The sequence below is a fragment of the Sciurus vulgaris genome (genome assembly GCF_902686455.1).
Source record: "Sciurus vulgaris genome assembly, chromosome: 5".
NCBI lineage: Eukaryota > Metazoa > Chordata > Mammalia > Rodentia > Sciuridae > Sciurus > Sciurus vulgaris.
Genome location: NC_136465.1, coordinates 111,377,225 through 111,398,427, shown reverse-complemented (window position 1 = coordinate 111,398,427; position 21,203 = coordinate 111,377,225). Strand labels below are relative to the sequence as shown.

Genomic DNA, 21,203 nt, shown 5'->3' with positions numbered 1-21,203 from the left:
TAGCATTGGTTCCTCCCACCCCAGAGAGTTCACAGAAGACTGATGTCCTTATTTTGTGTGTGCTGCTATGGACACACTGCCTTTTTTAGAGCAGGATGGCTTCTCTCCCTTGTGAAGCCTGGAGAAGAGCCTCCGTGGAGAGGAGATGTAGCTTGGAGCCAACTGGAGAAGCTGCATCCATGCTTTGGTTCCAGGGGAATGAATTTTCTGGTCCACAAGAGAGTACCTCCAGGTGTTTCACATGAATCTAATAACATCCTCCTTATGAGACAGGGAAAGACAGGCAAGGCATCTGAATAGCCACAATTAAAGTCAGCATTAACGAAAACTTTATGATTTATGAAGCGAATATTAACTTATTTAATAAGTATTCCATTTTCAGAATGAACTGTAAGGTGACATGCAAGTATGTCAATCTTGCAACATTGGAATAGATTAGCAAGAACATGACTTTTAAAGGCTGAATTAACAGTCTTTCTGCTCTACTATGGGTTAGGACTCCAGGTTCAGCTTCAATCTTTTATCAGGGAGGAGGTGGGGGGAAACTGCTATATAATTATGTAGATAATTTGTTCCATTTAGTTTGATAGTTTAACATCATAGATGAGAATAAACCAGGTCAAGTGTCTTCAAGATAATGGAAGTAGATAGTAAAGTGCAGCTGAATGACGAACAAGAAATACAGCACAGAGTCCCTACCATATGATAGCAGAGAGCAGATCTAGACCAGGAGGACTGCACAGGGTCTGAGGTTGGGTTTTCCCGGTTGCACACTAGGCTGGTCCTTCCTGGAAGAAATTGAACATGTGTCTCATCTTGGTAGAAAAGACAAAATGGAGAGCCCTGGATGAGGAAAAGCTGACTTCAAGGAAGTAATCAGCATATTTCCAGTAAGGAAGTAACTGAGAATAAAATATAGAGGCATAGTCTTGGATTGTGTAAAGAGCCTGAGGGAGATAATAGCTGAGAGAGAGAATAAGATCCTTTTCTGGGTCTAAAGGAAAGTCAATATTTAGTGACTTAAATTTTATGATAATAGTGTGATAAAAATACCCAATTTGTGCTTAAAAGTAATTTTAGTTCTTTTTCTAGTGCTTTAGTGTTATGTGCGAGTTTAAAGCAGAAATGAAGGATCTACATGCTGGTTTTTTCTTTCTTTTTTTCTTTTTGTGATACTAGGGATAACCTAGTATGGGCTAGGCCAATGCTCTACTTCTGAACTATATCCTTAGGCCTTTTTATTTTTATTTATTTATCTTTGCATACCAGGAATTGGACCCAGGGGTGCTTAAACACTTAGCTACATCCTCAGCCTTTTTCACTTTTTAATTTTGAGACGTGGTCTCACTAAGTTGCTTAGAGCCTCACTAAGTTGCTGAGGTTGGCAATCCTTGAACTTGTAATCCTCCTGCCTCAGCCTCCAGAGTCACTGAATTACAGGAATGCACCACCATGCCTGGCTTCTTTTTATTTTTTATTTTGATACAGGATCTCCCTAAGTTTCGCAGACTGGTCTTGAACTTGAGAATCTTCTGCTTCAGAACTCTTGAGTCACTGGAATTACAGGTGTGCACCACTGTGCCCAGACCGTATGCTATATTTTTAGGTATTGCTATGCTTTTGTATAAACATATCATAACATTAATTAATTCAATATATATTTCTAGAGTGCTTATGGCCTTTCAACCATTGTTCTAAGATTATAGATATAAAGCAGCAAACAAAACAAGATTAGTTTAAAGCATGTATTTACTACTCTTAAGTTACTCATGCCTTGGTAATGGGTCCATAATTCCTTCAGGAGAAACCCTTGTCACCCAGAGGTCATTTTCTTGAATACAACCTGGGAGAAAATTCACCTTTATTAGACCGACTTCTTTTAATTCTCATCCCAACTCATTGATATAAGCATCAGGAAAGAAGGGAGAGACTATAAAGAACAGGACATAGTAAAGACAGATAGCAAAGTAATGATACTAAAAAAAACCGTTTATTGAATAATTTCTAGGTGGGAGAAACTTTAAGAATTTTACAGAAATATCTCATTGAAACTTTGCAAGAATCCTAGGAGGCAGTTATTATTTTTATCTATGATTTATGTACATCAGGTAACTATGGCACAAAGAGAAATACATTGTCCTGGGTCACAGAGTTAGTAAGTGTTGGAGACAGAATTCAAATTGGACATTTCAGATTTCAGTTTTGCTTTTGGAAAGGAGAAAGGTACACAAGAGATATTAAGAAAAAGAAGAAAATCATGATTTGACCTGAAAATATGATCAAGTTGGTCCATAAAAATCTATCTTCCGATGTTTCACCTCCTGATTGCACCTGATTGCAGGTATTGTAGAACAGACACAACAGATGTGCACACAAATAAAATGTGCCCTAATTTTGCTCCTATTGATTGTCAAGATTTCATCCTGAAAAAAAATATAAAGTAGATGTTATCAAACAATGGCCTTAGTCATTAACAAGATCTCAATACAGCATCCTTAAAATACCTCACCATGAGCACTAAAACTTCCTGGTGAGCCCTGAAGGATAAACTAGTTGCAAAGTGAGATTTCAGATAAGGATATGAACTAATACTCTTAATAAGGTTGTTAACTAAATTCAATAAGGGGTTGGAAGATATTAAATAAAGTTTGTTTTTTGGAATAAATGATTGTCCTGAGCCATCCTTCATGAAAGGCATTAGATAGCAAAACCAACTGTCTTTCAAGACTAGTCTTGGATCATGATAAAAAGTCATGTGTCAACAGCACATATGAATTAAAATGAATTAAGTATTTAAAAATATATTTTCTTCTAGTATTCACATTTTTTCACATAGATGTAGTTATTATCAATACATACAATTTGGATCCCCACATCTCATCTAATATTTTATTATAAACATTTTATATGTCTATTTAAAATAATCATAGAATGTTCATTATGTAGATGTAGCACAATTTGCCATATTTTTTTTACTGATGCTTTGAGTTGGGAGGGACCCTAAACTATATATATTCTAACCTTCCACTAGATAAGGAGGTAATTTATTCTGCTTTAATCTATGTTCATTCATAAGAAGACGTTATCTTTTGAGGTATCATATTCATTCAACAAATAAACATTTTTGAATCCCACAACACATTAGGCATTATTGGTGTGCAAGTCATAGGATTTGTCTGCAGATTAACTGTAGTACAATACTGAATATGTGATAACTGTAACAAAAGAGATACACAGTTTATTGAAATTACAGAGAAGGGAGTAAAGGAATTTAATGGAGAGAGTGAACTATGTTTTAGAATTTAGAGAGCAGTCAAGGTTTTAGAAAGTTGAAAATCAGGGTAAAGATCTTCAACACCCATCCATGAAGGAGTAATGGATATTAGACTAGTCCTCTTGCTGAAGAACTACAAAATAGACCAAATATGTAAAATATCTGTCTTCAGCTATTGAAAAACACAAAATAGAATTGTAATCCCTTAGGGAAGGGAAGCTATTGAGGTGAGCTTTACTATCATGTCAGTTTTCTGCATTGATACATTTTGCAGATCTGGGTTCTAGGAGGGACAGAGCATGATTGTCTTGCTGAACTGAAGAGACAGCAATCAGAGTTTGTGAAGGTAGAGATGGCTTGAGTTTGTAGGACAGAAGAGAAGGGATGTATGTAGAGAAGGAGTTCTAAAAACCTGAATAAGGTGGAATTCTCATGAAACTTTGACTCTTAGTAGGAGCTGTAAGTCAGGTAACTACTGGAATTTGTATGGAGTGGGAGAGACTTGAATTCCAACAAACCAGAGTAGAGAAATCTCATTGAAAATCTGAAGTATTCAGTAAGTACCTCAGAAAGGCTACACCTCAGGAATAGGGATTAAATAATCTAAGAATTAATGATTATCTAGATCTGTCCTAAGAAGGCTTAGATATAAAGATTCAACGGAAACCTCAAGTATATTAACTGTCTATGAATACAAAGCCAAAACTCTTAAAAGGAAGACAACAAAATGCAGACACTCAACAACAGGACATCTGTCATACCCACCATTAACTAAAACAGAAATACAAAGAAGCAGGTGAATGTGACCATTATCAAGGGAAAAATAAAGCAACAAAGGACATTAGCAAGATGACAGAAGAAGAAACTCCAGTCCCACCTTTCTCCCAATAAACACGGATTTAATATTCTGTAAACCAATTATCATTATGAAAAATCCAGAAACCAGTTAAGAGGGCCAGGCACCAAATGTTAGCTTGAAACCAAACTATCAAAGTCTAGCAAGAAAATTTCCAGCATTCACTTACCAGTCATTCTCACTAAGGTGGCACTGCAGGATCATGAAGAAACATCTACTTCCTCATGTCTCCCTGAAAGGCGAAAGGAATGAAATGTACTTCCAACATTCTGACGTTTTGGGGTGCTGCTGTGGACTTGGTTTCTGTATTTCCTGAAACTAAGCATTGACAGGAACGGGGCTTAGATTTTGGATGGTTAAGAACAAAGACCATCAATGTGGCTTGGTCCAGTATCAGATTTGCAGTTATCATAGACTGGCACTAGGTGGAACTCCGGTATAGCAACTTTCCTTTCTCTCTTTTGTGGGCACTGAGGGTTGAACCCAGGATCTCCCACATGCCAGACAAGTGCTCTGTCACTGAAGGATAACCCCAGTCTCAGTACAACAACTTTCTAGAGCACCAGAGAAGCGGCAGTATCACAGACAGATACAAAGAAGACCTCTGAAGTAGAAACCAGCAAATCTCTCCAATTGGAAGATTTCGTGTATGAATTCAGAAAACATGAATCCTCAGAAAAGACTTGAAAGGGATTGAGATTCTCTAACTGAGCTGCATGGAGAAAGTCCTGTCTGAAAGCAGACATCAAAAACTAGCAGCAGCAGTTGGTTTTCAAATGCTAAAGTCTCAACAATAAACAATAACATACAAAGAAACAGTGAAACACAGCCTATTTAAAGGAACACATTAAGTCTTTAGAAATTGACTTTAAAGAAGGAAGAACATATGAATGAATGTGAAATATAATACAAGTATAGAATTGATCATAAAATGTTAGTGTGCTTTTTATTCAAAAGTTATAAATTGAACATCCATGTAATGAGCACTCAGATCAATAAATAGAATATAGCCAGACTACAAGAAGTCCCCTTCCTGACCACAACCTTCTCCATTCCCAGATGTAACTGCTATTCTTACTTATATGGTAATTATTACTTCCTTACCTTTCTTTACAGTTTACAACTTAGTTGTGCATGCATACAAATATAATTTGTCTTCCTTGCCTTCTATCCAAAATTGAGTCTCTCTGTGTGCCTTCTTTTTTTGACTTGGGTTATTTTGTTCAAAATTATTTATGACCTGGATCCCAACAGCTTTTTTATTTTTGGTGCTGTGTTCTATAGTGAGACTTGTACAACAATTTATTGGAGTGGATAACTGGGTCAAATGGTGGGTCCATTCCAAGTTTTCTGAGGACTCTCCATACTGCTTTCCAGAGTGGCTGCACCAATTTGCAACTCCACCAGCAATGTATGGAGTGTACCTTTTTCCCCACATCCTCGCCAACACCTATTGTTTCTTGTATTCTTGATAATCGCCATTCTAATTGGAGTGAGATGAAATCTTAGGGTGGTTTTAATTTGCATTTCTCTAATTACTAGGGATGATGAGCACTTTTCATATATTTGTTAATTACCTGTATATCTTCTTCTGTGAAGTGTCTGCCCAGTTCCTTAGCCCATTTGACCTAGTTATCACACTCCTCAGTTTATACCCAAAGGACTTAAAATCAACATACTACAGTAACACAGCCACATTAATGTTTATAGCAGCTCAATTTACAGTAGCTAGATTGTGGAACCAACCTAGATGCCCTTCAATAGATGAGTGGATAAAGAAACCATGGTATATATACACAATGGAATATTATTCAGCCTTAAAGAAGAATAAAATTATGACATTTGCAGGTAAATGGATGAAATCGAAGAATATCATGCTAAGTGAAATAAGCAAATCCCCAAAAACCAAAGGCCAAATGTTTTCTCTGATAAGTGAACAATGATACATAACAGGGGTGGAGAGGTAAGGCATGAATGGAGGAAGGATGGATTGTGTAGAGGAAAATGAGGGGTGTGGAGGGGGTAAGGGGAAGGAAAGATAATAGAATGAGACAAACATCATTACCCTATGTACATGTATGATTATATAGTGTGACTATACTTCGTATACAATTAGAGAAATGAAAGTTTTACCCCATTTGTGTACAATGAATCAAAATAATAATAATTTTTAAAAGTCTAATCACATTGAAATATGAATTTTGGTTCAACAAAAGATACTATAAGAGAAAGTCACAAAATAAAAGAAGATATTTGTAACTAATATAAAGACTTAAAATTTGTATGTAGGATATATATGGAACTGATAAATAAAAGACAGAAAGTGGGGCTGAGGGTATAGCTCAGTGGTAGAGCACTTGCCTAGCACACGTGAGGCACTGGGTTCTATCCTCAGCACAACATAAAAATACATAAGTAAAACAATGGCATTGTATCTGTCTACAAGCAAAAGAAATTTAAAAACAGAAAGCTCCACAAAAAAAAAATTGGTGAAAAACTTGAACTACTCCTTAAAAAGGAAATCCAAGTAGTCAATAAAAATAACAAGGGGGATTCAACCTCACTAATAATCAGATAAATTTAAATTAAAATCTCAGTGTGCTAACAGTATGCACCCACCAGATTAGCCAAAATACTGAAAATCTGACAAAACTAACATAAAAAGGACTTTTATATCTTTTATGTCTTCTGGTAGGAGAAAAATTTATGTAACTACTTTAGAAAACATGTTGGCATTACCTAGTATATAAGAAGATACAAAAGCTATAGGACGAAGAAATTTCACTCCTACATATACAAATTAAAGAACTTCATACCCATATCCTAGAATAATTATAGAATAAATATAGGCCAGTAGAATAAATAGGAACTGGGAGGAGGGAAAAGAGAGAAGGGAAGGGAAGGGGAAGATAATGGGCAGTGAAATTGGTAAAATATGTTATGCTATGTGATACAAATGTATCACAATGAATCCCACTGTTTGTATAATTATAATGCACCAAAAAAACTTTTCATGCCTATACTGTTAGTAATCCCCCAAAATATTAATAACCCAAATGTGCCTTAAGAGTATAATGGAAAACAGGGCATGGTGGTGCATGCCAGTAATCCCAGCAACTCAAGAGGTTGAGGCAGGTGCTAGCCTCAGCAACTTAGCAAGAACCTCAACAACTTGGTGAGAACCTGTCTCAAAATTAAAAAAGGAAGGGGGACTTAGTTCAGTGGTAAAGCACCTGTAGGTTCACTCCTCAGTACCAAAAAAAGAGGGGAAAAGAAAGTATAATGGGCAGATCCTTTTGTGGTTCATAAGGGTGGTGACTGGGTTTTCAGAACACTGTGTGAGATATGCCTCCCTCAAACATTATCCACACATTACCCATCTGATGTGAAATAATAATCATAAAAATTTTTTTAAGGAGTAAAATCAATAAACTGTTTTTTACGTTGTTGGTTTTTTTTTTTAACATAGGATAATGATGTCTGTCTCTTTCCACTATCTTTTCTGTTCCCGCCCTTTCCCCTCCCCTATTTCCCTCTACACAATCCAAGGTTCTTCCATTCTTCTCTTACCCCCTAGTCTCGCCGCCCTCCCCCATTATGTATCATCATTCATTTATCTGAGAAAACATTTGGCCTTTGGTATTTTGGGATTGGCTTATTTCACTTAGTATGATATTCTTCAATTTCATTCATTTACCTGCAAATGTCATAATTTTATTCTTCTTTAAGGCTGAATAATATTCCATTGTGTATATATACCATGGTTTCTTTATCCACTCATCTATTGAAGGGCATCTAAGTTGGTTCCACAATCTAGCTACTGTAAATTGAGCTGCTATAAACATCGATGTGGCTGTGTTACTGTAGTATACTGATTTTAAGTCCTTTGGGTATAGGCCAAGGAGTGAGACAGCTGGGTCAAATGGTGGTTCCATTCCAAGTTTTCTAAGGAATCGTCACACTGCTTTCCAGAGTGGCTACACCGATTTACAACTCCACCAGCAATGTATGAGTGTACCTTTTTCCCCACATTCCCACCAATACCTATTGTTGCTTGTATTCTTGATAATTGCCATTCTAATTGGGGTGAGATGAAATCTTAGGATAATTTTGATTTGCATTTCTCTTATTACTAGAGATGTTGAACAGATATATTTTTCATATATCTGTTCATTGCTTGTAGATCTTCTTCTGTGAAATGTCTGCTCATTTCCTTTGCCCATTTATTGATTGGGTTATTTGTATTTTTGGTGTAGAGTTTTTTGAGTTCGTTATAGATTCTGGAGATTAGTGCTCTGCCTGAAGTATGAGTGGCAAAGATTTTCTCCCACTCTGTAGGCTCTCTCTTCACATTGCAGATCAGTTCCTTTGACGAGAAAAAGCTTTTTAGTTTGAATCTATTCCATTTATTGATTCCTGCTTTTATTTCTTGTGCTTTGGGAGTCATGTTAAGGAAGTCTGGTCCTAAGCTGACATGATGATTAGGATCTACTTTTTCTTCTGTTAAGTACAGGGTCTCTGGTCTAATTCCTAGGTCCTTGATCCATTTTGGATTGAGTTTTGTGCAGGGTGGGAGATAGGGGCTTAGTTTCATTTTGCTGCATATAGATTTCCAGTTTTCCCAGCACCATTTGTTGAAGAGGCTACATTTTCTCCATTGTATGTCTTTGGCATCTTTGTCTAGTACGAGATAACTGTATTTATGTGGGTTTGTCTGTGTGTCCTCTATTCTGTACCATTGGTTTGCCTGTCTATTTTGGTGCCAATACCAAGCCATTTTTGTTACTATTGCTCTGTAGTATAGTTGAAGTTCTGGTATTGTGATACCTCCTACTTTGCTCTTCCTACTAATGATTGCTTTGGCTATTCTGGGTCTCTTATTCTTCCAAATAAATTTCATGATTGCTTGCTCTATTTCTGTGAGGTACATCATTGGGATTTTAATTGGAATTGCATTGAATTTGTATAGCACTTTTGGTAGTATGGCTATTTTGACAATACTAATTCTGCCTATCGAAGAACATGGGAGATCTTTCCATCTTCTAAGGTTTTCTTTAATTTCATTCTTCAGTGTTCTGTAGTTTTCATTGTAGAGGTCTTTCACCTCTTTTGTTAGATTGATTACCAAGTATTTTATTTTTTTGAGGCTATTGTGAATGGGGGTGGTTTTCCTAATTTCTCTTTCAGAGGATTTACCACTTATGAATAGAAGTGCATTAGATTTATGGGTGTTGATTTTATATCTTGCTACTTTGCTGAATTCATTTATGAGTTCTAGAAGTTTTCTGGTGAAGTTTTTTGGATCCTTTAGATATAGAATCATGTCGTCGGCAAATAGTGACAGATTGAGTTCTTCTTTTCCTATTTGTATCCCTTTAATTTCTTTGGTCTTTCTGATTGCTCTGGCTAGAGTTTCAAGGATAATGTTGAATAGAAGTGGTGAAAGAGGGCATCCCTGCCTTATTCCAGTTTTTAGAGGGAATGCTTTCAGTTTTTAACCATTTAAAATGATGTTTAGACTTATCATAATATATTTTTTGGTGGCATTTAAAAGAAATCTTTGCTTACCCTGAAGTCATAGATGTCTTCATTTTCATCTAAATGTTTTTCTTTGTTTTTTCTTCTGTTAGTCATTAATTTATTTGTAATTGATTTGTGTCTGTGTTGTAATGTAGAGCTCACATTTCTTTATTTTCCCTGTATGATTATTATATTGTCTAGAACAATTTATTGAAAAGTCTGTTATTTTCCTGTTGTTTTTTATTTAATATACATTTTATTTGTTTTAATTAATTTTACATGACAGTAGAATGCATTTTGACACATCATACATAAATGGAGTGTAACTTCTCATTTGTCTGGTTGTATATGATGTAGAGTTACACAGGTCATGTAGTTGTCTATGCACATAGGGTAATAAAGTATGATTGATTCTACTATCATTCTTACCCCTCAGTCTCTTCCTTCCCTTCATTACCTTCTGTGTAGTCTAAAATACCTTTAATCTGCCCCCATTGTGAATTAGCAATCACATATCAGAGAAAACATTAGAATTTTGGCTTTTTGGGATTGGCTTATTTCACTTAGCAAGATATTCTCCAATTCCATCCATTTACCTGTAAATTCTATAATTTTATTCTTCCTTAAGGCTGAGTAATATTCCATTGTGTATATATACCACAGTTTCTTTATACACTCATGTGTTTAAGGACCCCTGGGTTGGTTCCATAGTTTAGCTATTGTGAGTTTAACCTCTATAAACATTGATGTGGCTATGTTACTGTAGTATGCTGATTTTAAGTCCTTGGAGTATGAACTGAGGAATGGGATAGCTGGGTCAGATGGTGGTTCCATTCCAAGTTTTCTGAGGAATCTCCATGCTGCTTTCCATAGTGGTTGCACCAACTTGCAGTCCCACAGCAATATATGAGTGTACTTTTCCCCCACATCCTCACCAACATTTACTGTTGCTTGTATTCTTGATAATTGCCATTCTGACAAGTGTGAGATGGAATCTCAGTGTAGTTTTGATTTGTATTTCTCTAATTGCTAGAGATGTTGAACATTTTTTTCATATATTTGTTGATCTCTTGTAATTTTAATTTTTTTTTTTTTAATTTTGAGAAAGGATCTTACTAAATTGCTTAGGGCCTGGCTAAATTGCTGAGATTGGCCTTGAACTTGTGATCCTCCTGACTTAGCCTCCTGAGTCTCTGGGATTCCTGGCATGTGCCATCACGCCCAACTCCCAGTCCCCATTTTAGATGTCAATCACAGGTAGTATGCCATAACCTATATTTCTATACCTGGCCTATGTCATTCTGTTTCTTTCTGTTTTGAATATCTAACTCCAGAAAGCAGACATTGTTGTTACTATCTTTCATTACAGATCATTTCCCCCTGGGTAACAGATTTCAAAATAGAAATTGGTGTATAAGTTTACTGGTTTCAAAAGACAAAAATTACAAAAATTTTAGCTATAGCTCTAATTGGATTTTATTTATGATTCATGAATCAAGGCAGCTTCCATTCTATAAAATAGGAGAATGCCTACTGGGCAATGACTGAAAAGTGGGTTGTGAAGATGGTACCAAGGAAGTAGCATAATAGGAAAAATAATTGGTTACTATTATGGTTTGGATGTGAAGTGTCCCTTAAAAGCTCACATGTGAGACAATGCAAGAACGTTCAGAGGAGAAATGATTGGGTTGTGAGAGTCTTAACCCAATCAGTGAATTAATCCCCTGATGGGGATTAACTGAGTGTTAACCGAAGGCAGGTGGGGTGTGGCTGGAGGAGGTAGGAATCGGGGGCATAGTTTTGGGGGATATATATATATATATATATATATATATATATATATATATTTAATTTTTTAAAAATTATTTTATTTATTTATTTTTATTTGTTCTAAGTAGTTATACATAATAGCAGAATGCACTTTGATTCATTGTACATGAATCACAAAATATACTTTGATTCATTTCTCTGGTTGTACAATGTAGAGTCATGGGGTATATATTTGTATCTGGCCAGTGGAGACCTCTCTCTCTGCCTCCAGATCATCACGTGAGCTGCTTCCCTCTGCCACACTCTTCTGTCATGATAGTCTGCTTTGCCTTGAGCCCTGAGGAATGGAGTCGGCCTTCTATGGACTAAGATCTCTGAAACTGTGAGCCTTCTAATAAACCTTTCCTTCTCTACAGTTGGGTCTTTCAGTCATAGCAGCACAAGAGCTGACTAAAACAGTTACTATCATTTTACTTCAGGTTACGTTTTTGGTAAGGGTTTAAACAGAGAGGACTGCCTTGTTATGCTGATGTAGCTAGACTGGAATCTTTTGTTTTCAGGAAAAACTAGTCTGTTTTGGGATCTATCTGCTTCCTGAAAATTTCAGTTTGATTATGTAGCATTTGACTTGAGTGATGCTATTTTGGTTTGATATGGTCTGTTGGGGCCTAGTGCAGGAGCTCATTTAAGGAAAGGTCTCCCATAATTTCTAACACTGGAAAATACTATTGGAATCAAAGCCTGTGGGGGAGTGGTGGTGGTGGTGGGAGGTTGAAGGAAGTGGGACTCATCACAGGGGCTAGGGCAAAATGAACTATGATTCAGTCACAATAGAGTGCCCAGCAAATCTTACAGGAAGCTGTGGAGCTGAGCTGACCCCGAGAGTTGTTCCCCACTGATGCACAGGGCCTGTCAGAGATTCAGCTGAGTGCTATCGGTACTGGGGCAAGAAGTGCTTTAATCCAGAAAGGCGTGGAGGGAATCTGGTTGGTATACGATAGCATTCACTCTAGTCCATCTGTGTGCTGTTTGGATCCACTTGCTTTGTACAACTCCTGGCAACTTCTACTTCATGATTTTGGTGACGTCTTTTTATGAAGAAACTTAAAAGAGGTTTAGTGGGATAAGTTACAATTCTTACTGCTACAGCTGGTCTCTGGGCTGCAAATGATTCTCATTGTCTTTCTCCTCTACTACTCATTCCAGATTCTTCTCACCTGCTGGGCTCGGTGGCCTACATGGTGGTCTGACTCAGATCCTCATTCCTGAAGGGTCTAAAACCCTAATCACCTTGCTCTTTTTGGTCAGGATTTTTGTGCTTGTAAACTACAATCAAAATTGGGCAAGGTACTGGGTGTAGTGGCACTTACCTATAATCCCAGTGACTCAGGAGGCTGAGGCAGGGGAGTCATAAGTTCAAGACCAGCTTTAGCAACTTAGCAAGGCCCTGTCTCAAAAGAAAAAAATAAAAAGGGCTTGTTATGTAGCTCAGTGGTAAATCAACTCTGGGTTCAATTCCCAGTATCCCCTCAAAAAAAAAAAAAAAGTTGGGCAAGAAAGTAGCAAGATATACCACAGTGAATCACCTGTGTGCCAAAGATATTCTTCCTTGTTCCTCATCCTGAGTCATTCCCACCAGGATGAGGACTTTTTTGTGCCTCTTAGTTACTTGGCATGAGAAACTTAGAGTGACCTGATGGCAGCTATAGCTTGAATTTTGTGGGACTCCCACCAAATCCCCTGGACCTGGAACTAAAACCTCTTACCCACAGAGCTTAAAGTTGTAGGAAAAGGGCATACAATTCCTAAAACAGGTCACTGGGAGTGGTGGTGAAGAGGGAATTTACATCTATCTCTTGCTTCCCAGGTCCATTAATTCTATCAGAGATACACTACCACACAATAGTCATGTATCCTATCATGGAAGGTGGTACACCATTTGTAAGGAATTCCCGGCTTCCCCCACCACCTGTCAATTTGTGTTAGCCCACCTCTCCGGTTACAGGAATTTCCTGGCCTCCCCACCACCTGTCAATCTGCGTTAGCCCGCCTCTCACGTTACAGGAATTTCCGGCTTACGTTGCTTCCTGCCTCCAGCATTACGTCCTAATATGTCATTGGTCCGTCAGTCAGTCTGTAAGAATTCTCCGCGATTGGTTCCTCTCAGCCCGCGAAATTCCTATGTCTGAGATGAACCGTGGGCCATCCTTCTTTGCTTTTCCCCCTTTCCCCATGCAGACGTGAATTCGTCTGCGCAAATAAATGGTTCCTTGTATGAGACCTGTATCTGTGGAGCGTTTCTGGGAGCTAGCAACGAACCATAACTGCGCGCCTCTTTTTTTCCAACCTAACACCATTCTTATAGGATGTCACCCAAATCCCATTTGAGAGTCTGATTTCTTGGACTATTTCTGACAACCAACTGTTTTAGGTTAGGTTCCCTAGGTAACAGATTCTGAGATGGAGATTTGCATGCAGGAAATGTACTGGGGATGTACTTGGGCTTCAACACCTATGGGATGGTATTGAAGGAAGCAGGATTGGCCAGAAGCTGAATTGTGCCGCCTTCATGATAAAAGATTCAGATGATTCCATAAGGGTCTCTGGAGCTGGGATGGCCCTGAAGAATTGTCCTCCATTGAGGCACAGGGGATGAGATTATCAACATCAACCAGTTTTTGGATCTGGATTGTTCCTAGGAAGTAGATGTGACCTTGGGCAAGGTGGCTGTCTTCAGCAGAGGGAAGTTCTTTCTCCCAACTTTTTGTAAATTTTGTAAATTTTATGAGATATTTGGTTAACTTAATCTGTGGGAATTTTAAGGACTTCCAAGGAGGATTTTTATAAGTTTATTCTACATTCTACTTGCATTTACTTTGGAATTTCCTTGACTAGATGTTGTTATGTAAACATGAACTTCAGACTTGAATGAGGACAGGTCAATGGTTTTATATTCTCATGGGAGAACATTACTGTTATGGTGAATTATTTTAGGCCACAAGTCATGGCAGAAGCAGGCAGCTCTTCTGGTAGTTTCCTTTCACCAGAAGTCAAAGAACCAAAAGAAAGACTTTACCTACTACTTTTGGGGATAAAATGATTGTATTACTTGGAAGTCCCAAAACAATAAAATTTATGACATATTGTCAAGGTGGCCATGTAAAAGGTAATTTGAAGAAAAGTACCTGTTCTCTTTATTACTTATAAGTTCCTAGAAATGGAAAGAGGACTATATCTCATAATAAAATAAAAAGCGCCACATACTTTACAAAAAATTTAATAAAAAAAGCACTGAATTTGTATGAAGAGCACTATAAAATCTTACTGAAGTCTATAAAATAATATCTGAGCAAAGGAAAACACATATATTGAGGTAAAAAATTTGATATTAAAAAAGCCACTTTAAAAAAGTAATTATGTACATGTTGTAGGATCACATTCCTACTGAGTTACAGGGCCTGTTATGCAGTCATGCATGTATATGAGGTAATAATGTCTGTTTGAAAATGATACTACATTTATGTATGATCTATCAAAATATATAAATGCATTCTACTGTCAGGTACAACTAATTAGAACAAATAAAAAATTAATCATAAAATAAAAATTAAAAAAGTTTTATAAATTGAAAAAGTATGTATATTATGTGTAATTTCAATTTGAATTTTAACAGGTTTTTGGTGGAAATTAGATAAGATGTTAAAATTTATATAGAAATTGAATTGAATAAGATAAGCATATTTTCAAAAAGAATAATAGCATAATAAGAATATGTAAGAAAAGAGCAAATATGGCAAAACGTTGACAGTGGGTGAATGCACAGGAAGAGTGTATGTGAGGTTATCATACTACATCCACAACTTCTGTGTAGGATTAAATGTTTTTTTTGAAAATAAAGAGTTTTATTCATCTTCTAAGAAAAAGGCAATATCAAGGAAAACCTGCCATACCAGAAAGAATATACTAAAAAAACCACTGCAATGAAATCAGTAAGGCATTTGTGTTAGAATAGACAAATATGGCAAGTTGAACAGAATGGAGAACCTGGACAGAATTGCAGATATATTAAAAATTTTGAACAGAAAAGCAGAATAATATATATGTGTAACATATACATATGTACAATATTTGAGAGTAATGTGGACAGATATATGGTAGATTGTTAATATAGGTTAGCTGGATAATGTGAGACATGGAAGAAGAGAGGAGGGAGAGGGAAGCCTATCTACAAAGGAAAGGAAAATGTACAACAGTAACTAAAAATAAAAAAAACATAAGATTCTATTAAGTAAAATTATGTAAAGATATGTTTATTCAAAAGCAAACATTTTATAATATAAAAATGAAAATCTATTAAGATTTGCAAAGAAATTTTATTGCCTTTTTGGTAATTACATATATATTTGTTTTAGCTAACATTCAATTAAAAAGGTAAAAATCATTTTAGTATACTTTAATTAAGTCATGTATTATTTATTTATTTATTTATTTATTTGCAGTGCTGGGGATTGAACCCAGGGCCTTGTGCTTGATAGGCAAGCACTCTACAAACTGGGCTATATTCCCAGCCCAATGTATTATAATTTAAATGTACATATTTGCATTTTTTTGTTGGTACAAATCCCAACTCAGACAAAATAAATCAATGGTTCATTTAAGCATAAAACAGCTGAGTGCAGTGGTGCACATCTATAATCCATTTGCTTGGGAAAGCTGAGGCAGTTCAAAGACAGCTTGGGGAGTCTAGCAAGGCCCTGTCTCAAAATAAAGAATAAAAAGAAATAAAAAGGGCTAGGGATATAACTCAGTGGCAAAGTGCCTTTGGGTTCAATTCCTAGTAAAATATGTGCATGTGCGTGTGTGCACACACACACACACAACCATGCATGCAAAAAAGCAGTTGTAGAAGTAGTAATGCAAATATAATAATTTAAAAACAATCTTACATAAATTGAGAGTAGTATTTCAGTATGGAACTATAATGTGTATCCATAAGACACTTTGAAGTGACTTTTCCAAAAGCAGTCAAAAAATGAAAGTGCTAGTAGAAATCACTTCTTCAAATCTTAATTGCTTTAACTCTAGTACAATTAATCATTTGTGTGTAATTTGGGTTTGAAGTCCAAGATATAACCTGAATTATGGGATGAAGTAGAAAAATGTAAGGATATTGACTGTAAGAAATATTTCTCTAGGGGCTGGGGTTGTGGTTCAGTGGTAGAGCGCTTACCCAGCATGTGTGAGGCACTGGGTTCAATTCTCAGCACCACATATAAATAAATAAAATAAAGATCCATTGACAACTAAACAAAAAAAAAAAAAATAAAAAGAAGTAGTACTCCACATTATCATGACCACCAGGATGTTTCCTCCAAATGATCGCCCTAGGCTCTCTCAATAAGCTACCACGCTGCTATAAACTAGTTTTAGATGACAAATACATTTTGAAGCACAAGCTTCTATTTCCTTGATTTCTAGAATTTCTCCTAAAATATGATTTCTGGTTTTAGAAACCCTGAATTTTACCACAGCATCTGAGATAATGGACCTATATTACTAATATGTTTCTGGAAAAAGCTAGGAAAGTATGTTGTAAACACCTCTTCATTATTTTGATTTAGATTTCAGCCTCCAAGCAGAGCACCCTAACTAAACCTCTCTGTGAAGGGAGGAAGATTTGGGTAGGAACTTTCCTCTATTAGCAGTGCTTATGTCTTTCTCTATACTTCGTGCTGTGATCATTGTTTGTTGTTCTCCTTTGGATCATCTCCAAAAATCTAAATCTTTCTCTGAATGTTTGCAACTATTCCCATTAGACATTTTCTATTCTCTTTTTCAGATGACCCAGATACCCTATTTTATAAACATTTCTAGAGAAATAATGGTTCCTCTTGCTTGAGGCACATTTGTTTTCTTTTCTGGTTTTAGCTGTGAATCCTGGTCTGTATGCTGCTTTTTATTGCTTACAGGGAAGGGCAGAGATATAATCAATTGTAGGCAAGCAGGTAGCTGCCCTAGGTCTTGACTCAACAGGAAGTGTAGAAAGGTCCTATGATTCCTGATACCCCGAGCCACTGGTTTAATCTATCATAGGTACTTAGTCCACAACCCAGGGAAGGAGGTGTTTTACACAGACTCCATTATTGGAAAGACAAGTCTTCAGGACTAGCTTTTCTTATCTGACCCTCTCCCACATGGTTCAAGGTCATCCTCTCATTTGCAGCCATATTCCCTACAAAACTTGCTCCTGTTCTTGTCATCCATCCTTCCATGCTTTGGGATAGAAGGGAGGAGAAATGCAGCAGCAGCACTTTTACTGTGTTTCTGAACATACACCTGTTTCTTATCAGTATTCTCTGCTCATCTCTCATCTCACATTCTCCACACTAGTTTCATGCATACCACTTCATATACTGATTATTCATAGTATAAAAGTAAGAATTAAACTGAGAAGAGTTTTTCTGACTCTGAAAACTTACAGTTTGTAGATCTTATATAGTATGGCTTGGGTGGATGACCCCTGAAATGTAAGAAATTGGGATAAAGAAGAAAGCCCTGGTACAAAGGAGGGTAACAGCTACTGGCACTACAGCATAACACTTGATATAAGCAAATTTCAGGAATTATTCAAAACTAGTACCTTCACTCTACTTGCTCAGGGGTACTCACTTTATGGCTCAGGAACTTGTTTTACAGCCTTCAGATACATCTTTGTCCAATCTTAAAGAACTTAAAAGTCCAATCTCCTCATTGACTTGGGTAACCCTCTTTCTAACTTTCTGTGGCCAACTCTGAGGTTATCTGTATCTTCCTATATCCACGAATAAATCTGTAACAAGTTGTTAGTCTTGGACGGACACATTGTCTTAATTAATAGAAATGTCTAGTTATTTATGGCAATAGTGATTGGGGGTGAAGAACCTGATAATAGCTCACAGGGTAGCTAGATATTTTTCAAACATGCTCTTCAAATTATTCATCTTAAGCAGGAAGTCTTGGGATCCAAGTTATGTTTTATTCTCATAGTCTATGTTCTTATGTTCTATCCTTATTTCTGAGCTCTCATCCATAAACCACCATATCAAAGGATTCTTCCTGGACTTTATTCCATGGCTATGTTGGCCAGACAAGTGTCTGGGATGGATAGCATATACTCCCTTTCCAATTCTGTATGCCTTTAGTGGGAAGAGAGGAAATGACTATGGGCCCTTATTGTATTTTCTGATTGCCTCACTTGTACTGACCCTGAAGACCCCTTTGTTCTTAAAGTAGGCTGTGGATATCCTGTTTCCTAGAACTAACCGTACAAGAAACAAAGGTATAAACAAAACCAAAAGGGAAACAGGGTAAGGTTTGGAACTCTCTGTTGGCAGAGAACAATACTTGGTATTGACTAGATATTGGGGGAAGGGAAGGAAAAGGATGAAATTGTGGAAGGAAGCTGGCAGGCTCAGTGTTTCTTGTCTTGGCATTACGACTCTCTCTTCATCCTCTTCCTGGGTGTAGGTCTTGGTGCCAGGGCTCCTGAGACTTTCTACACGAATAAAAGGAGGTGAGACTGAGTGGTACCCCCATTTCAGGTTCTCGAGGGCAGCCAAAATGATGTTTTTTGTCTCTCTGTTCTTAATGAGCATCTTGTTCCCTGCCATGCAGGCCAAGCTGTATACAAAATGTGAGCTGTCCGAGGTTCTGAAAGACATGGATGGCTACGGAGGCATCACTGTGCCTGAATGTGAGTTCCCCACTGCCTTTCTTCATCTCATTTCTCATTTGTCTCTTCTCCATCCACTTTTGATTAATTAACTAATAATTTATTAAATTATTTTTCATGTCTTCTTTTATTCAATTTGTTCTCCTATCCTTCTTTTCTCCCATTATCTGATCCTTTTAGGAACTCTCCTTCTAATCTAATCAAATGCCCTATGCTTTGCTATCTTTTTTCCTCTTTGGAACAGGTCTTATTAATGTTGATTCTAAACATTTTTGTGATATCTCTTCCTCATATTTCCCTCAGGGGTCTGTATCATATTTCATAGCAGCGGGTATGATACACAAACCATAGTAAAAAACAAGGATAGCACAGAATATGGACTCTTCCAGATCGGTAATAAATTTTGGTGTGGGAGTAGCCAGAATCCTCAGTCAAGGAACTTCTGTGACATCTCCTGTGACAGTGAGTAGCCTTTACCCTGTTTCTCTGTTTTTCTGGAGCCTACCCCTGGTATAACCTTTTTGGTGTTAACTATACCTCTCTGGCTTCACTGACTTGTTTGGAATTCACAAAAACTGTGTGACTTGAAGTGATGATGATAAGTAAGAGGTTGTTCGGATTTTTCATGATCAATAAATCCCAAGACAGTTTGGGGGTAGACAATCTAAGCTGTCTAGGAGTTTTTCAAGTTGGACACTCCACATTCTCAGGGTATCAGTTAATGAAGTTGATGATTTCTCTAGAGATGTCCCAGGGAAATGAAGGAAGTCCCTGCCCATGAAGAGACATTACTGTATAGGGATTTTCATATATAAAGACACTAGGCATAGACCTTCAGTTCATAGAACAAGACCCACTGAATCCAGGGAACAGAGGAACTCATTACCTATCTGGTAGTACTTCTCATCTCTCTCATTCCTTTCCTTCCAACTCCTGCCAGAGCTCCTGGATGATGACCTTACTGATGACAAAATGTGTGCCAAGAAGATCCTGGATCACAAAGGAATTGATTACTGGTGAATCCCCATTCTATTTTCTACCCCTTCTTATCCTCTCTTCTCTTACCCTTTTAGCCCATTGCTACTTTATTCATTCTAAATCTCCTGCTAATTTAATCTAGAATACAGTCTCCCAAACAATACTCATCTAACAGACTCAAGTTTCAATTTTTAAGCTTCCTTTGCTCCACTCCCTAATAGATTTCCTAATAAGGGGTTCCCTAATGGAAGACTAATACCCAGGCCTTTCTTTACTTGGCCATGGACATCTAATTCCACTTTTTTAGTTCTATACCATAAATTAAGCCTTTGTTATCATTGCACATTATTTTCTAGCCCTAAAGTTCTCTTGGATTTAAGAAATGAACCCGCCCACTAGATGGCATACTAACCCTTGCTGTCTGTCTAGGAAAGTCTTTGTGTCATTCTCATGTATACTCTTCTACCTCAGTACTCCTGAGGATGAAGCCGACTGGAAATTTTAGCTAAGATATAGTCAGTTCATTGATTCTTAAAATTTATATACCTGGAGCATTTTGGCTAAATGGAATTTTGAGTCGACTCACCTTGTCCCTTTCTTTATTGCCAGGTTGGCCCATAAACCACTCTGCTCTGATAATCTGGAACAGTGGAACTGTAAGAAGTTGTGAGCATCTGCTGTCCTTGCCATGTTCTGCCCTTTCTATGCTCCTGGAACTCCTCTTCCCTAATGCTACCTCAGTTTGCCTCTTCTACCCTCCTGAAGCTGATTTGTCTCTGAGCCCTGGACCCTGTTGTGACACCACTGGACTCTTGAGGACTGTTCTTCAGGGATGCCTCAATGGTACACTGGACTTTAGATTCTTGCTCTGTTCCCCTGATGGCATGTTCACGACAGCAACAGATCTCATCTCTGTCCTGAATAAAGGGCCTGATTTGGAATGCCGGGTTGTATTTTCTTCCTAAAGGGAAAGGGAGAAAACAGGGTGACTGAGGGCATACTGAGGCATAAATCAGAGCCACTTTCCATCTCTACAGAAAAAGTGGCCTTCATTTACCACAGACATTGATACCAATTCAACAAAATTTTACTAG

The 21,203-nt window shown here is 37.2% G+C and overlaps 1 protein-coding gene across 1 annotated transcript; it reads left to right on the top strand.

Moving 5' to 3' along the window:
* The first annotated feature begins 16,771 nt into the window (after positions 1–16,771).
* LALBA (lactalbumin alpha) lies at positions 16,772–20,998 on the top strand. The gene is made up of 4 exons (XM_079139653.1): positions 16,772–19,152; positions 19,435–19,593; positions 20,072–20,147; positions 20,719–20,998. The coding sequence occupies exons 1-4, from the start codon at positions 19,020–19,022 to the stop codon at positions 20,777–20,779; spliced, it is 429 nt and encodes a 142-aa protein (XP_078995779.1). The 5' UTR covers positions 16,772–19,019; the 3' UTR covers positions 20,780–20,998.
* The last annotated feature ends 205 nt before the right edge of the window (positions 20,999–21,203 follow it).

Coding starts and splice junctions, on each gene's coding strand:
- LALBA (XM_079139653.1), top strand. CDS start 19,020: ATGATGTTTTTTGTCTCTCTGTTCTTAATGAGCATCTTGTTCCCTGCC. Junction 19,594..20,071: donor CTGTGACATCTCCTGTGACA/GTGAGTAGCCTT, acceptor AACTCCTGCCAG/AGCTCCTGGATGATGACCTT. Junction 20,148..20,718: donor CACAAAGGAATTGATTACTG/GTGAATCCCCAT, acceptor CTTTATTGCCAG/GTTGGCCCATAAACCACTCT.